This window comes from Lates calcarifer, linkage group LG10, assembly GCF_001640805.2.
Source record: "Lates calcarifer isolate ASB-BC8 linkage group LG10, TLL_Latcal_v3, whole genome shotgun sequence".
Classification (NCBI taxonomy): domain Eukaryota; kingdom Metazoa; phylum Chordata; class Actinopteri; family Centropomidae; genus Lates; species Lates calcarifer.
In genome coordinates this window covers 16,560,654-16,576,288 of record NC_066842.1, presented here as the reverse complement: position 1 = coordinate 16,576,288, position 15,635 = coordinate 16,560,654, and the positions used below count along the sequence as shown (strand labels likewise).

The 15,635-nt window shown below is 41.9% G+C and overlaps 1 protein-coding gene across 2 annotated transcripts in view; it reads left to right on the top strand.

Moving 5' to 3' along the window:
- furinb (furin (paired basic amino acid cleaving enzyme) b) overlaps positions 1-15,635 on the top strand; it is a 72,132-nt gene that overhangs the window by 51,160 nt on the left and 5,337 nt on the right. For both annotated transcript variants that reach the window (XM_018664124.2, XM_018664123.2), the window contains exons 7-11: positions 3,292-3,380; positions 5,751-5,923; positions 10,350-10,562; positions 13,340-13,440; positions 15,197-15,300. In XM_018664124.2, coding sequence (XP_018519640.1) covers positions 3,292-3,380; positions 5,751-5,923; positions 10,350-10,562; positions 13,340-13,440; positions 15,197-15,300 — 680 coding nt within the window. The remainder of the gene's footprint in view (positions 1-3,291; positions 3,381-5,750; positions 5,924-10,349; positions 10,563-13,339; positions 13,441-15,196; positions 15,301-15,635) is intronic.

Here is a 15,635-nt window from a genome sequence, read left to right as displayed (position 1 = left end):
CAGAGTAAATCAGACAAGTCCAAACGTTAAACGTTAAACATTGTATTTATCATTTTGAAGTATGATTTCCAAGAAAAATAGCTCGTAATTTGGAACCTGCCCTGGAGTCCTTCGCATTAAAGCAGAGACTGTTGTGCAGCCGTGACCTACTGCTACATTAAATCACAGAGCAAGCACTTAGTGTCTTGTATGTCTTCAAATATAGATCTCATCTACATTTGTTTTTATGTTTTATGTTATCAGTTATTTTATTAAAGTGCTGTAGGTCAAACTGTGCCAGATCGGTCCTGAAAAGCATTGATGCTCTGCTTTCCCAGTGTCATTAAACTCATCGACATCCTGTCATGTCTACCAGCAACATAAAATCTTCTCACTCATATTCTTGTAGTGTGGAGAAAAGAATAGTCACTCACAGGATGGCTAGTGGTATTATAGCAATTTTTTCTCAACTCAAAATGACTGACAGTCACCATTCAGCACCCTCTCCACTGTGTTTCAGCACATAATGACGTGATTGATTTGTGTGGACGAGCTTGTGGAGCCAGTCCGTCAGTAGTTTGTCAAAAGCACAGCAGTGAGCTAAAATGTAATGAGTAGGCAGGTCCTTGCTCTGATTAAACAATAGATACTCACTGAAAGGTCTGCTGGCCACTTCATATGCTCACAGAAATGCCCTGCTGTATGGGGACCAGCATATCTGGAACCTGATCAACTGACTGTGGTCTACGCCTCAGGCTTTTTCATGTTTTAACAAATAAACGAACTGTTTTTTTTTGTACGTGAATTGTAACGAATATCTAATGCACTTTAGGTCACCACTTTATTTGAAATTGTGTTTTTCACAAAAGCTGCTGCCGCTGCATTACTGACCCCTTTCAAACACTTCTAAGAAATGGCCTCCACACACAATAAGTCCCAATTTAACCCCTGAGTACATATATTGTTCTTGAGGGAGCCGTCAAGTCACCATCGACTGCCACCATTAATACAATGTGAAACGAGCTAGTTAGCAGTAAAACTATGTAGTTTAACCTCTTGATAGCTTTGATAACATTTTAATTAGGTTTGTGATGTATTACACCCTGCCATATGTTGTGCCAAGGTCCTTGTATAAGGGCATATCTGCCAGTGAAAAATAAGGCCTGTCAGGACAGTTGATTGCTTGTTTAAAAATCACTTTAATGCATGTCGCTGTTGACAGCCCAGGTCATGAGATAAATGATTTGTTAGGAAGCAAGTTTCAAGTGAAACATTGTGGGGTTTTTTTCCCACACCATCCTTTTTTTCCTGCTCTGTCTTTTGTTCTTTGACGTTGTAAATCCTGAGCTTGTAAAAAAAAAGAAAAAAGAAAAAGAAGAAAGGCAGAAGACGAATTAGGAAGAAAATAGCTGTGATACTATGCTGAAATGTTTTAGAGAACAAAACGGAGAATTAGCGGGTGGGTAATGTATCACAGAGCTACACAGAGTCTAATCAGGATCCCAGCTGGAGGCGTAGCCGTGCTCTGACCCTGTGAAACGACTTTGTCCTCTGCCTCATCATCAGGGAGGTTGGGAGATCAAAAAAGGGAAGTAATTTTTGTCTCTTCCAAAACAATATCGTGGATGTAATTAGCTTTGTTCCGATAACATTCACACAGCACGTCCCAGAGACGAGTGTGAGACTGTGCACCTCCTAATCAGATATCTGCACTGTAATCAGGAGACAATCTTAATGACCTATGTTAAATGCCAAACACTCATTCCACTCCATCCATTTGTAGTCTGATCACACCACTTCAACCCCAGAAGTCAATGAAACAAATTAAATCCATTTCACTAATGTTTGTTTTTTTTTAGCCTGGAATGATGCAAAACTGTAAAGGTTTCAATTTAGACTTTTCATTGTCTCGGATCTGTAGTTGATAAAGCTTGTTTTTGGAGGGTTGGAGCAGTTTTTCGTTTGCGAAGTGTTGGTGTGTTTGACATCTAGACAGCACTCTATAGGGAACCGCTCTGCTCTCTGAAACTCAAGACTGGGTGAAGGTATTTATGAAGGACTCTGTGAATAATTCATGCACATCGATAACATCTCATATCTCATTTGGATGTCCTCTGGCCAGTGACTGTCAAGGTAAAGTTAGTTTTAGACAGGTCATTTTTGATTGGAAGAGCCTTGTAACCCTGTAGCCAGTGCAACAGGAGAGAAGATTTCCATTATTTTTTCTCGGAAATTGGGGTCAAATCAAAAGAGGGGCTCTTTGAAGTAGGGTTGTTTAACAGAGGAGGATTTTCGAAGTACTGTATATACTCACTATGGTCTCTTGTTTCTCACAGGTGTGTACATCTCAAACTTTGCTGAAAACCTGGACTCTGATGGAAGCACATATAAACATTTACCCATGAGCAAATTGGTTAACTTTACGTACAGCCCTTGGAACCAATTTATTGAGAGTTTAACAATCACAACCTCAATGAATCTGCTTCCTTCTCAAGACTGGGTGTGTTTTAATCAGATTTGATTGACAGCGCTGGCAGCAACGGAAGCAAACCACCCCACATCTGTTATCACCTTTTGATATAAATGCTGCTAAACTCTGATTGGTGCAAAGGAAGTGCATAACATAATTTTTCAACTGTAAAACTATACTTCTCTACTAAACACACATGTATAAATATCAAAGCCAGAATTGTTCTGGTTTTTGGGGGAAAAAAAGGTACAATTGTCCATAGTAAAGGGCAGATTAAGAAAATATGTGCAAATATGCAGAAAGACAAAAGCATTTTTGTTCTGATTTTTTTGGTCAACTTTACTCTCTATGCATGAATTTGTTACTCTATGTTTGATAGCTCACGGGTGCAGAGCAGTGAAGTTTTTACACGTAATTTTGATGGTTAATGCTCATTGTGCTGTATGGAAGAGAAATCAATACTTCTCATTGCACATCGTGTTCACGCTGTTCTCTGTTCTGGGTTTTTATAAAACATAAAGAGCCCTTTAATGTGAAAGGCACATCAGACTTTCTGGCATCTGTTGTTAAGACTCTAACACAAGTCTGCTGCAACTACAAAAGGGGGCCACTGGGTTTATACTTCTCTTTTAACTGTGATTTATTTTTAGCAACACTCCAGCTCCAGTATTGTTTAAAAGCCCAGCACAGTTCAGTGAGTTACAAACAAGAACGCTAACTGTGAGTTGAATTGTTGTCATATCCCCGCTTTATGAGTAAAATCTTTCTTTTTAACATCTCTCCTTTTCTTGTTACTTTTCTTTGATTGACTGCTTTGTCTTCCACTCTTCTCTCTTTCCCAGACATGGAACCCGATGTGCAGGAGAAGTTGCAGCTGCAGCCAACAACGGTGTGTGTGGTGTCGGCGTGGCCTATAACTCTAAAATTGGAGGTAAGTGAGGAATACCATGGGATTTTCAACAGAGTTTAACAGTGTTTAATTTGAAATACTAATAATGTAAAAGACTATTAATTTTAATTAGAAATAATATGCACAATAATAACTCACATTCAAGCTAATTAAGGTAGAAGTGAATTACTTTCAGCTAAGATCCCTGTAATCTGGGACCTGAATCAGAGTCACAGATTTAGCTGCATCTCCATAGTGTGCTGCAGAGACAGACAAGAGGACACAATGGTTGTCGCTGAGAAGAACAGTTTTTTCTACAGGTTTTTCCAGTGGATATGGGTAGCTCATGTCTTCATTGAAACTGATGTGTCTGCTCTGTGTGCCATTAAGTTATAAACAACCTCCTTCCTCTTCAGGAAATTATTGAGCTCATGTTTTATAGAAAAAACAACCAGTGCACAGTATAATCCATAGCACCTTTACTTGGCATTTTGCCTGAAATTCCAGTCTTTCTTCCGCCAATTAGGTAAAGAGCAGAGCTCAATTTTTTAAGTGTTTCTGTTGTTTCCTTAGTGATGAGGGAGCGACCTAAATTTAGTGTAATATTGATGCCAAGAATACTGACTTCACAGCCCAGTGGACGTCCATTCATATCACTGTGTAAATCTGTCTAAAAAAGCTGGTCAGAATAAGACTGTTAGGGCAGGCTGCTGTTTAAACAATAATAAAGCTGTCAGTAGGTGTGTAGCGAGGTTCTTTCATATTAAACCTCTGATTGCAAATTGAGTCTAAAAGGTTTTTTTTTAAATCTCTCTCTCTCTGCTGAAAATTTTTTTGTACTTGATAAAGTATTCCAAGGAGGCTTTTCATAACTTTTGTCACCAAACAATCTGTCAATGACACGATGGCAGCCAACAAGACTCAGCGGAGCCCGTGGAGCCCCGAGCAGTCCCGTTCACAGATGTTACTCATAACTCTCCTTCTTTGTCTTCATTACCATTCATCCCCCGACGGAGCCGCGTGTTGGCCCTGTTCTCATAAATTGCTCCTCTGTGAATCTGTTCGCGTCACAGGGTCAGTGGATTGTTTATAAACAGCTGTGATTCGCTCCCAAATACCCAATGGTACGTGTGCGTGCGCGTGCAAGCAGTTATGTTTGCGTGAACGCCCTAAATGTGTGTATCCTTGCAGAGCAATGATTAGTGATTAGTGTTTAAAGCCTGTAATTGACCCTACTTTGCTCACTCTGTGTTTCCTTCCACCTACTGTACCTGTTTTCTCTCCACACACACACACACATACACACACACACACACTCTCACGGCTGCTTCTGTACCTGCTCCCCCTGACTTACTGGAGCAGCAGGGAACTTGCACAGCAGTGTCTTAATAAGGAATCGTCAAGCCGCAGGAAGTTGATGAGAATTGTTACGACAGTGATTATCATTACTGCCGCAATACAGCCCCGCGCATAATGACCGGCGAGCAAACATTGTGCTTTATGTTGCATGTTTACCTCAGTTAATTTTTTTTTAGGCTACTCAGTATTCAAACTTGAATCCCCCACACCAACAGGATAATTACTGCTATGGCTTCTCCCTACTGGCTTGTGTTTGTGCCTGCAGGGGCCAGGCAGGTTGTCTAGAATGGATTATTGAAGTCTTAATGTGGACGTCGTCAGTCGTAGTGTTGCCTCTGAGGTCCGGGGGTCCTATCCCAATAATGGACCTTATTTGAGGGTGGTTCATTTCACGCCTTTCTACAGCCATTAATGTTCAGAGGAGTGATCTAAGGCTGCTTACTTCAAAGGCTCAGACAAGGTTGTGTTCAGGTATGATGAAAGGTGACATTTAATGCTACCCTGTGGACACACCAGTCTGTTGAAGGCTCTGTAAACTCTCAGCCCATTTATATCTGTGTGTGTGTGTGTGTGTGTGCACGCACATGCCTGTGTGTATGCACCTTTCTCTCCTCTGCAGCCTGTTAGATTTGTCTACTTGTCCTGTCCCGTGTGTTCGGTGCACTCACTGACTTTCTTGGTTTAACAACCAGCTGGGGTTTTTCTGTTTACGTGAAGGTAAAATATGGTGGTATCTGGTGGAGTTCCATCTGTGGGTGAAGCTTTGTACACTTACTCATTAAAACTGGAGCTCTCTGAAGTCTTTGGTTTCTCCTGTGAAGTCTTTTTGTCTCTCCTGTTTTCTGTAGCTGAAGATAAAATGGGAATTTCTCTCACTGATTTTTTTTTCATGACAAGTCTCTTCTTGTCATCTTTTGCTGCTCTGACACCTCTCCACCCAAACTGAAGCTAAAATATATCACACACTCTCTATCTCTTAATCTGTCTGTTAATTCTGTCACTCTTTCTCCACCACTTTTCACATCTCCGCTGCATTGCATATTCATTTTGCAGGGGTTCGTATGTTGGATGGGGAGGTGACAGACGTGGTCGAGGCCCATTCCCTCAGCCTCAACCCCCAGCACATCCACATTTACAGTGCCAGCTGGGGCCCAGAGGACGACGGCAAATCGCTGGATGGCCCTGCCAAGCTGGCTAAGGAGGCATTCCTCCAGGGAATCACCAGGGTCAGTTAGAGCATAAGTTTGGACTTTTAATCTACCATTATCTTTCTTATTTCTTATTTGTATTATCACCATTGTTCTCGCCTCAGCTCTTTAAAGGAATACGTTGACATTTTTAGAGATAAATTTGCTTGCTTTCTTGCTGAGAGTTAGATGAGAAGATTAAAGCTACAGCCAGCAGCCAGTTAGATTGGCTTAGCATAAGGACTAGAAACTGGGAGAAACAGCTAGTCTGGCTCTGTCCAAAGAAAACTAAATCCGCCTACCAGCTCCTGTAAAGCTCACTAATTAACACATATCTTGTTTGTTCAATGCATGCAAAAACCAGTATGTAAGAATGACAAGCTGTGGTTTGTTGTTCATGTGTTGAAGTCTGTTCCGCCTTCAAACAGTGTTTAACTGATTGTGGTTAGGGATCAGTTTAAGTTCAGTTAAGGTAGGGAGAATCATAAATTGATTGAGAAACAGATTTAGACAAAACACCAGGAGCAGTAGCTTCCTAGAGTCTCTGGTGATAGCGTGACAACTGGTCCCAGCCATCAAATAGTCAAACAGACAAATAATGCTCTGTAAAATGGCAAATTTTCATTTGGCAGATGAGATGTATTGGTGCACAGGGCCAAGCAAGCTGTTTCCCCTTGTTTCCAGTCTCTATGTTAAGCTAAGCTAACCAGGTGCTGGCTCCAGCCTCATGTTTATTGTACAGACAGATTTCAACCCTCTCATCTAACTCTTTGAAAGAAAGTGGAAAAAGTTTTTTATGTCCCAAAATGCAAGGCTTTTCCTTTAAGCACTATTTGAAGTGAAGTGTCAGCAACGTAAAGCAGCTGTTGTGAGCATTTTCCACCTATACAATCATACTGTATCAATGTTTAATGGAGGATATTTCTCTGAGAGGTACTGTAGAAAAAGGACAAACTCAAGGTGATGTTTGTTAATTGCCCTCTGACTTGTCCTTTAGAGTTGGTTAGAGTAAGACATTAAAGAGTATGACATATTATCCAAGGCTAATGTCATCATCTTTCATGTGTCAGCATAGCTACATCAAAAGACGTCAGCAAGAACAGCTAAATGATGAATGTGAGATGAGAGAAAATAGAAACGGAGCAGCAGTCACTGATGCAGAACAATAGCTAGATTCAAAGGCCAGTGTAATTGGCGTATAAATGAATGAAACTGCAGATTTTTTTTTTTTTTTGGGGGGGGGGGTGATTCATAATATCACATCCCAAAATATGAAATGCCCCACATATCACGGTGGGCTGGTGGGGGAAAGATTGCCTGACAGCAGCACAACAGGACCTTACTGATTGAGCGTGTGTTCTCCTGGCTGCAAGATAACCCTTGGTGCTGGGGTGTTATCATCCGGCCTCTGTAACCCGCAGCAAAGGCAGAATCAGGTCATAAATTTGGCCGGAAGGTTTAGGACTATCAGCTGCAGCTTCAAGGCTCTAGTATTAAGATACAGTACGACTCAGACAGCATTATGCATCCAATGGAAGCATATTTATCCTGACTTCTTAACAGAGGTCATTTGTGAGATGGAGAATTAGGAAAATTAAATGGATAATCCTTTTAAAAACTCTCAGAACAAGCTCATTTAAAGTGTGTGTTCAGGTCAAATTGAAGTCCCTTTGTACGCTTATGAGCTTAAACTTCCTCTGATGAAGCGAGCCAGAGAAAACAGCGTTGCAACAACAGTGATAAGCAAGCAAAGATTTCAGGATCTTTGTATTTGTCAAGGCTGTGACACCAGTTATACTAGAAGTGATGATGCGACAGGACTTTTATTTTGATTCAGCCGGGCCAGATTCAAGCAGACAGAGCAGAGCAGACTGACAGTTAGAATCTTTAACAAAAGGAGAAGCAAAACATCTCTGCAGCTTTTTATATCAAACGCTCTGACTGAAAACAGCAAGTTTTTTTATGTCGCCTTCTGTGTGGTTTTGTGTATCTGTGGGTGAAATGGTATCCATCTCTCTTCTCTCACCTTGTTAATTTCTTTCTTGCCAGCAACTGTTTTATTGTTCCCGTTCTGTATGTGGGATGAAAGAGTGTCCCTCCGCTTTCTTTTATCTTCTTCACCATATGTGTTTCTTTAGATCTCTAAAATGAATATGCTATCCACCCACTGTATGCAGAAAGTATTTAGACTCCTTCACCTTTTTCACGTAGCATTAACTTTCAGCCATATGCTTTTTTTCTTATCAAACTCAGAGGCCCATAATGACAAAGCTAAAACAGAATTCAGACGCTTGAAATAAGCTCAGGTGCCTCCCATTTCTCTTAATCATCTTTGAGATGTTTCTACACCTTGGCTGGAGTCCACCAGTGGAATCTGATTGGACATGATTTGAAAAGGCACACACCAGTCTATATAAGGTCCCACTGCTGACAATACATTTTAGAGCAAAAAACAAGCCATGAGGTCGAAGGAACTGTCTGCAGTGCTCAGAGACAGGAGTGCATCGAAGCACAGATCTGAGGAAGGCTCCAAAAATTTCTGCTGCACTGAAGATTCCCAAGAGCACAGTAGGCTCCATAATTCTTAACGGAAAAAGTGTGGAATAATCAGGCCTCTTCCTAGAGCTGGCCAACCGGGCCAAACTGAGCAATCAGGGGAGAAGGGCCTTAGTAAGAGAGGGTGACCAAGTAGTGGTCACTCTGTCTGAGCCACAGAAGCCTCTCCTCAGTGAGAGACACATGAAAGTCCACTTAGAGCTTGCTAAAAAGCACCAAAAAACACAAAAAAGCAAGAGTCTCTGGTCTGATGAGACAATTCAAAGCATCCTGTCTGAAGAAACCCAGGCATCTGCCCAATACCATCTCAGCTGTGAAGCATGGTGGAGGCTGCATCAGGCTATGGGGGTGTTTTCAGCTGCAGGGACTGGTCAGGATTGAGGGAAAAGTGAACAGAGCAAAGAACAGAGATGTTCTTCTTAATGAGAACCTGGTCCAGCGGTTCCAGCTCTCAGGACCTCAGACCTAGCCAAAGGTTCGCTGTCCGAGAGGACAATCACCCTAAGCACACAGCCAAGGCAATACAGGAATGGCTTAGGGACGACTCTGTGAATGTCCTTGAATGGCCCAGCCAGAGCCCTGACCTGAACCCAAATGAGCATCTCTGGAGAGACCTGTAAATGACTGTCCATCCATGGCCTCCATCCAACCTGACGGAGTTAGTTTGATGAAAAATTCAACTTAAATCTGTTTAGTTACTTTTGAATGACAGGGCTTGATGAATGCAGAATAGAAATGTGGGTTGTGAGTAAATCATATGGATAAAAATGCCTCCATTTATTTTGCACTTTTTATGAGAATAAGACAAGATCAAAGACAAAGGGATAGTAAAGTCTAACAGAAAAAAATGCTGCTAAGTATGTTGTTTGCATAGAGGAAAAGGCTATGAAATGTGACAGCAAAGATAAAACTAATTAAGGCCAATTTTTTTTAAAAAGTAAAAAGGAACACTGAAGTCATTCTCCACCCACAGGGTGTTTCAGAGCTATGGAGCCCTGACAGCAGGTGCCCTGCTGCCCTCTGTCTCTGTCTCCAGCCTCAGAGCCCCAGAGACCATCAACAACAACTGGTCAGGAGACCACAGGCTACAATCTGCAACACAGTGAGAGAAAGGAGGTCAGCAGCGTAGGAAGGGGGCAGACCAACCCATGCCTTACAAATAAGCAGTAAAACTTAAAAATCAATTCCAAAGGTCATCAGTAACAAGTGTAGGGAGGCCAAAACTGAGAAAATGTACACAAATTTTCAACAACTTGTGAGCACCATGGCACTTTTTTTTTACAAGCCGAAGACGGTGCATCGTTTTCTGGGGCATGCTAACAAATAAAGAGTTACAGTAATCTAATCAGCTGGAGACAAATGCATGAAAAAGGAGGTTTGCATGCCTTGGAACAAAAGGAACAATCTAATCTTAGCAACATTCCTGAGTTGACAAATGACACCCTTTGTTACTTTGCTAAAAACATTTAGTGCAATTTTATTCTGACTCATAAATCGCTTCAAGGTTTCTAGCCTCCCGTTGGCAGTCCAGACCTAAAGGAACTAAATGCCTCATGTCTCATGTACTTGGTGTATTTTAGGAGCGCACAGTCTCACTGCCGGATATCATGTTGTCATTTTTCAGGCCCCTAAATTATATTCGGCTTGAGAAGATTTTGTAATTACATTTCTTCTGTTTATTATCTGATGTTCTGCCGCAATAAGTCATCTGACATTATGATGTATTAATAAGAGACGTGCCTGCAGCGGTTCAGTATTTGTGGAAGAAAGCACGTAAGTGACAAGGCATTTAAGCACTGAGACAAATGTCTTTGTCAAAGGCAATTTTTCACACTTCACACAACTCTTGTTAGTGTTTCTCCCTCTCTTTTTCTCTGAACATCATGTGTGGAACGTTTCTATCCCACAGGGACGCAACGGACTGGGCTCCATCTTTGTGTGGGCCTCAGGTAACGGCGGCCGGGAGCAGGACAGCTGTAACTGCGATGGCTACACCAACAGCATCTACACCCTGTCCATCAGCAGCACCACGCAGTCCGGCAACGTGCCGTGGTATAGCGAGCCCTGCTCCTCCACCCTCGCTTCCACCTTCAGCTCTGGAAACCCGGGGGAGAAGCAGATAGTGGGTGTACACACGCACACACACATACACACACACACTTTGAACATCTCAGATCTTGTGTAGGATTGTTTTCATATCTTTAGCTCACTGTAAATGTCAGCACTGCAAAAATAACCGTACACCTCATACTTTGCGTTGGCCTCATCAGTCAGCTAAAAGTCGATGCTGGTACAGTATATCCAAAATGAACCCAAATTCGTGTGGACCTACACATTAATCTTGTCTCAGGCATCAGACTGTCAGAATCAGAGTGACTGATGTGCAATGTACAGTGAGGAAAGCTGACAAACACTGAGAGATGCCACATGCTTCCTTCAAGCTGCTTGTCAGCTGAAGAAAGCCTCGCCTCAGGGACATAGAATAACATAAAACAACCATAAATCTGCCATTCCCTCCAAAATACACCAGTGGCATGCTGCAGGCAAGCAAACACAACTCATCAAATGGGTGAAATTGAAGTCATTTTAAAATATGCTACAGGAGCAGCTTTGTATTGTTGCTTTAGCAGTCAAAAGGCTATCATTTGTTGCATCAGTGAGTTCGTGTGGTTTTCTTTTGTCCAAAGCTACTATTTATGTTCACTTTGTCTGCTTTTTGTGTTTGCTACATTTTTATGTCTAGACTGTCAAATCTAGGCACAAAGACTAGACTTTTAAACAAATCCCACATGGACTAACAAGTAGCTCATTTAGTCAGCAGATTTGGTCACCTGTCATCTATTGAGGTTACAGATTTTGCCAGCAAAAGCCAGAGAAAAACATAAGTGGGTTCTGGTAGTTCTAAACAGGAATAATGGCCTTGTAATTAAACTTCTCTGGTGTTCGCACCAGAAGAGAATGTAGCTGTTTGCAAAAATAAACACATTAGCAGAGTGTGGAAAGAAGTACAAATTTTACTAATTGCCCCTCAAGGTATTGTTCTTGATACAGTGTTATTATCAAAGCACAACAGAAGCACCGTATTTTCTAAAAATTTAGGCTTTTATAATGATCAATCTGCACAGTTACAGGACTGATTGTTACTGTGCTTGCTTGTGGCAAATTTGTTTGCAAAAGTAAAAACCTAATCAGTGTACCAGCTACCTATTATTTTCATTATTGATCCATCTGTTGTTTTTTTTTTTTTTTTTTTCACTTGCAGTACAAAACTCTAAAATATTTATTTTAGAATTTTGCAATACTCACATTGGAGAAGGTGGACCCATCAAATATGAGGATCTTTTTCTTGATAAACAACTTCACAGATAACTGCAACATTAAAAGTGAGAATAACTCTCTGTTGATCAGGTAAATAGATTAGTTGTTTCATCACTAAATCAGTGAATGCAATGAAAACAATGAATTAAATAGGACCAGTGTTTCATTGTTATTTTATCAAATTCTGAGATCTAAGGCCAGTGCAGACACCTGCCCTCCTTTTGTTTACTCCTCTGACACATTGACATCTCTCCGCAGATAATGGTCATTAGTGCCACAATCTGTCAGGCCAAAAGCTGCAAACTAAGAATCTGTCCCTAACCTTCACAGCTCGCCTTGCCCTCTGGCTTCTTTGTCATTTCTGACATGTCCTCAACGTGACCCAGACAGGCCTCATTAACTCTGGCACCGGCAGAGACGGAGAGAGGAGGTATACCCGGAGTGCTTACATACTTTGTCTCACCACAGCCCAACCTGGCTGGGCTGATTTGGCTGACATTCACTGCCCCAACTGTGACCCTTTGGCAGCAGGTCCACAGACCTGAGACTAAACCAACCTGCTCATTCCCTCCTCGTCCTCCTCTTCCTCCTTTCCATATCTGATTGCTGCAGGCAGAGCTCCCATTGTCCCCGGACCACCCCTCTCTTAACACTCAGCCTCTCTTGCCATGAACCCCACTCATACTGAAGTGAGAAACTCAACGTGAAACATAACGCCTCCAGCTACAGCTGGCGCTGGCGCACAGGCATTTTGTTTTCGGGTTGTCCAGCCGTCTCATTCTCGTGATATCTCAGGAACACTTTGAGGGAATTTCTTCAAGTTTGGCACAAATGTCCACTTAGACTCAAGGAAGAACTGATTAGAATTTGGTGGCCAAAGGTCAAAGGTCAATCTCACAGTGACCTCACAATGCACGATTTTGGCAATTACTCAAGAATTCATATGCTAATTATGACAAAATCCAACATACATATAGAATAGGATAAAATTATGAGGTGACAACATTTTATATCCAAAAGGTCAAAGGTCAACTTCACTGTGACATCATCATGTTGCATGCAGTTCTGGCCATTATTCAACACTTTAACTCAGGAACAGAGGGGGAAATTGTGACCATATTTCACATTTAGGTGGATACTAAACTGGTGACACTAATCTTGGGTGCCGACCTTGAAACTGTGGTGATGGTACAGATTTTCTGTGCTGCCAGGTTGAAAAGGTGCACGACGCACCACATTTAGAATTTGTTGGTTCCTTGCAGCAACATCCATATTGAAACGTTGTCTGCTGTCATGGCTACAAGTTGTGTTCCATCATTTTATCGACCAAGTATGTGAACACATAAAACTGGTATCAGAAATGTCAACATAGTGGTAACTGTCATTTCACCAAAAAAGACACTTAATACCTTTTTATTGAATTCTTTCAAAGTCACTACCTATATTATGAGTCTGGATAGAAATGGATGTAAACTGCAACTTGTTGGTGGAGACGTACAACTGCGAGGCGGTAATCCTGGTGTTAACTGTGTTTCTCCCTCTGTGTTCCTGTGCACTTCTCTCTCTTCCCCTGTCTCCAAGGTGACCACAGACCTGAGGCAAAAATGCACAGACTCTCACACAGGGACGTCCGCTTCTGCCCCGCTGGCCGCCGGGATCATCGCTCTGGCTCTGGAGGCCAAGTGAGTGAGAGCAACACAGCCGCCTCTTACAACCACCCTGGCTATTTTTGTAGTTAATATGCCTTTACATAAGAAAATCATAAAAGCAAACATTATTTTAATATCATTTTATTCTAAACTTCATTTGGAATGCTCCACCGTGTTCTTGTGGGAGGTGTTTTTTGTGTGCGTGTGTGTGTGTGTGCGTGCACTCACGTCTGGGAGTTGACGCTGGCATAAATCCCAGCACAGAAATTCTTTCCTCAGCAAATTAAGGTTTTGATAATCAGTTAATTAGCAAGACAAATCAGCAGCTGCAGCCCACATAGACATCTGAATACCTGTAGGGCCGGTAGCGAAGATTTTCAGCTCGAAAATGTCTCTCATTATCGCTCACTCAGGACTCCAGGTGTCAGAATCCAAGTTTCTGTCAGCAGCTCTAATGTGTTCTCCATTATGGTGGTTATCTTTAGTCGTATCTTGTGTGTGTTAAGTCCTCTTATCGAGCCGCAGTCCTCTGCTCTGCATAATTTTCCTCATTTCCACATTAGAGATTAGCTGACAGGTGTCAAATCAAACACAGCATTACCTCACGACCTGGTTTCAGTTCAGGTATACGTCCCCAGTTTATCTTATCACTGTCATTTCTCATATCATAAGAGGAGGGCAGTGACTGACAGAGCTGAGGTTCACACCATGTAGACTATCTCTCACTTTCAACATTAAACTAGAGACAGTATTTGTCAGTGAGCAGCCCCCACTGCGTGCACACACACACACACACACACACATGCTCATACCCCTCCTGACAGGCAGCAGTAATAACAGGGTAGCTAGTTTATCAGACTGGGATCACACTGGAATTCACAGAGATAGAATCATTTAATAGGCAGAGTGTTTTGGCTTTCTGGTGTTTTATTATTTTATTATTTTCACCCCATTCGCTTTTGGCTGAGGTGACATTGAGTAGATTGGGTGGGGGATCTTGTCCATTAATAACACATGAGAGGATGTGGGCTGTGAACGGATGTGAGATGTGAATGCTGATGTGGAGAGTGGCGGAGGTGATGCGCCACAGTGCAGTTATGTGTTTCTATTTCTGTCGACTGTGGTGTTGCTCTTGGTAAGCAGTGTGATTCATGGTTTGATTATCTTAACACACGGAGCAGTCTTTTCCTCATTGGCAAGTCGCAGGCTGCTCGGACGACTGCATCCCCGCTGTGCCTCTTAATAAATCTGTATTTTTAAAAAAAAACTTTTTTTTTTTTAGCGTGCTTCTAGAGTGCAGAAGGTGACCCAATCCCCCAATCCCAGATCTCATTAGAAACTATCATTACAGAGAGGTCTAGACACAGCCCTCCACGGTATTGTATACTCTTGTTTTACTGTGTTCCCTGACCTTTCAACACAATACGTTATGATGTACCTTTAATACCAGTGCTTTACACTGGCGTTAAAACCATAATATGAGCCAGTACCTTTGTTATGGTTAACTGACATATCCCTCCAGGCTTCCTCTACACCTCAGTATAATATTCCAGAAATGCTCTTCTATATATGCACAGCTAGATCATATTTCAGGTGTCTACAGACTCCTGACCTTCCCCATATCCCATAGCTCCTCGCATTTCCTCTGCTGTATTGTCGTACAGTTGAGGTCAGCGAAACCTGACTGTTCCCATAATGTGCATAAAGTAGAAAGTAATATCTTCAGCTATTACATGACAGAAAGCCAATACATTTTACTTTGCTTTATTTCCTTCCTGTCTCTGTGCAGCATGAACCTGACCTGGAGGGACATGCAGCACCTGGTGGTGAGAACATCCCAGCCGGGGCACCTCAGCGCAGGAGACTGGAAGACCAATGGAGTGGGACGCAGAGGTACAGACGGTATTATATGGCATTGTATTTGTGCCTCAGTCCTGAGCACCTGATGGAGCACAGAAAAATATTATTTTGTAAGGTCAGAAATAATATTTTGTAGAGAAATTATAACCACGCAGAAGAATAATTCAGTTTTAGCAAACAAAAATGAATTGTGTTCCTAGTAAATTTATTTACCTTTTTGGTATTATACACATGAGAACACAATAATAACCTCTCTCACTTAGTTTCAAACTCCCTGCTCTGCTGTTACTCCCAAACCTTTGGATACTTTGCTTACACAGCACTTGCTCAACCTGACAGAGCATGTCATAGTTTCAGCCAATCAGAAC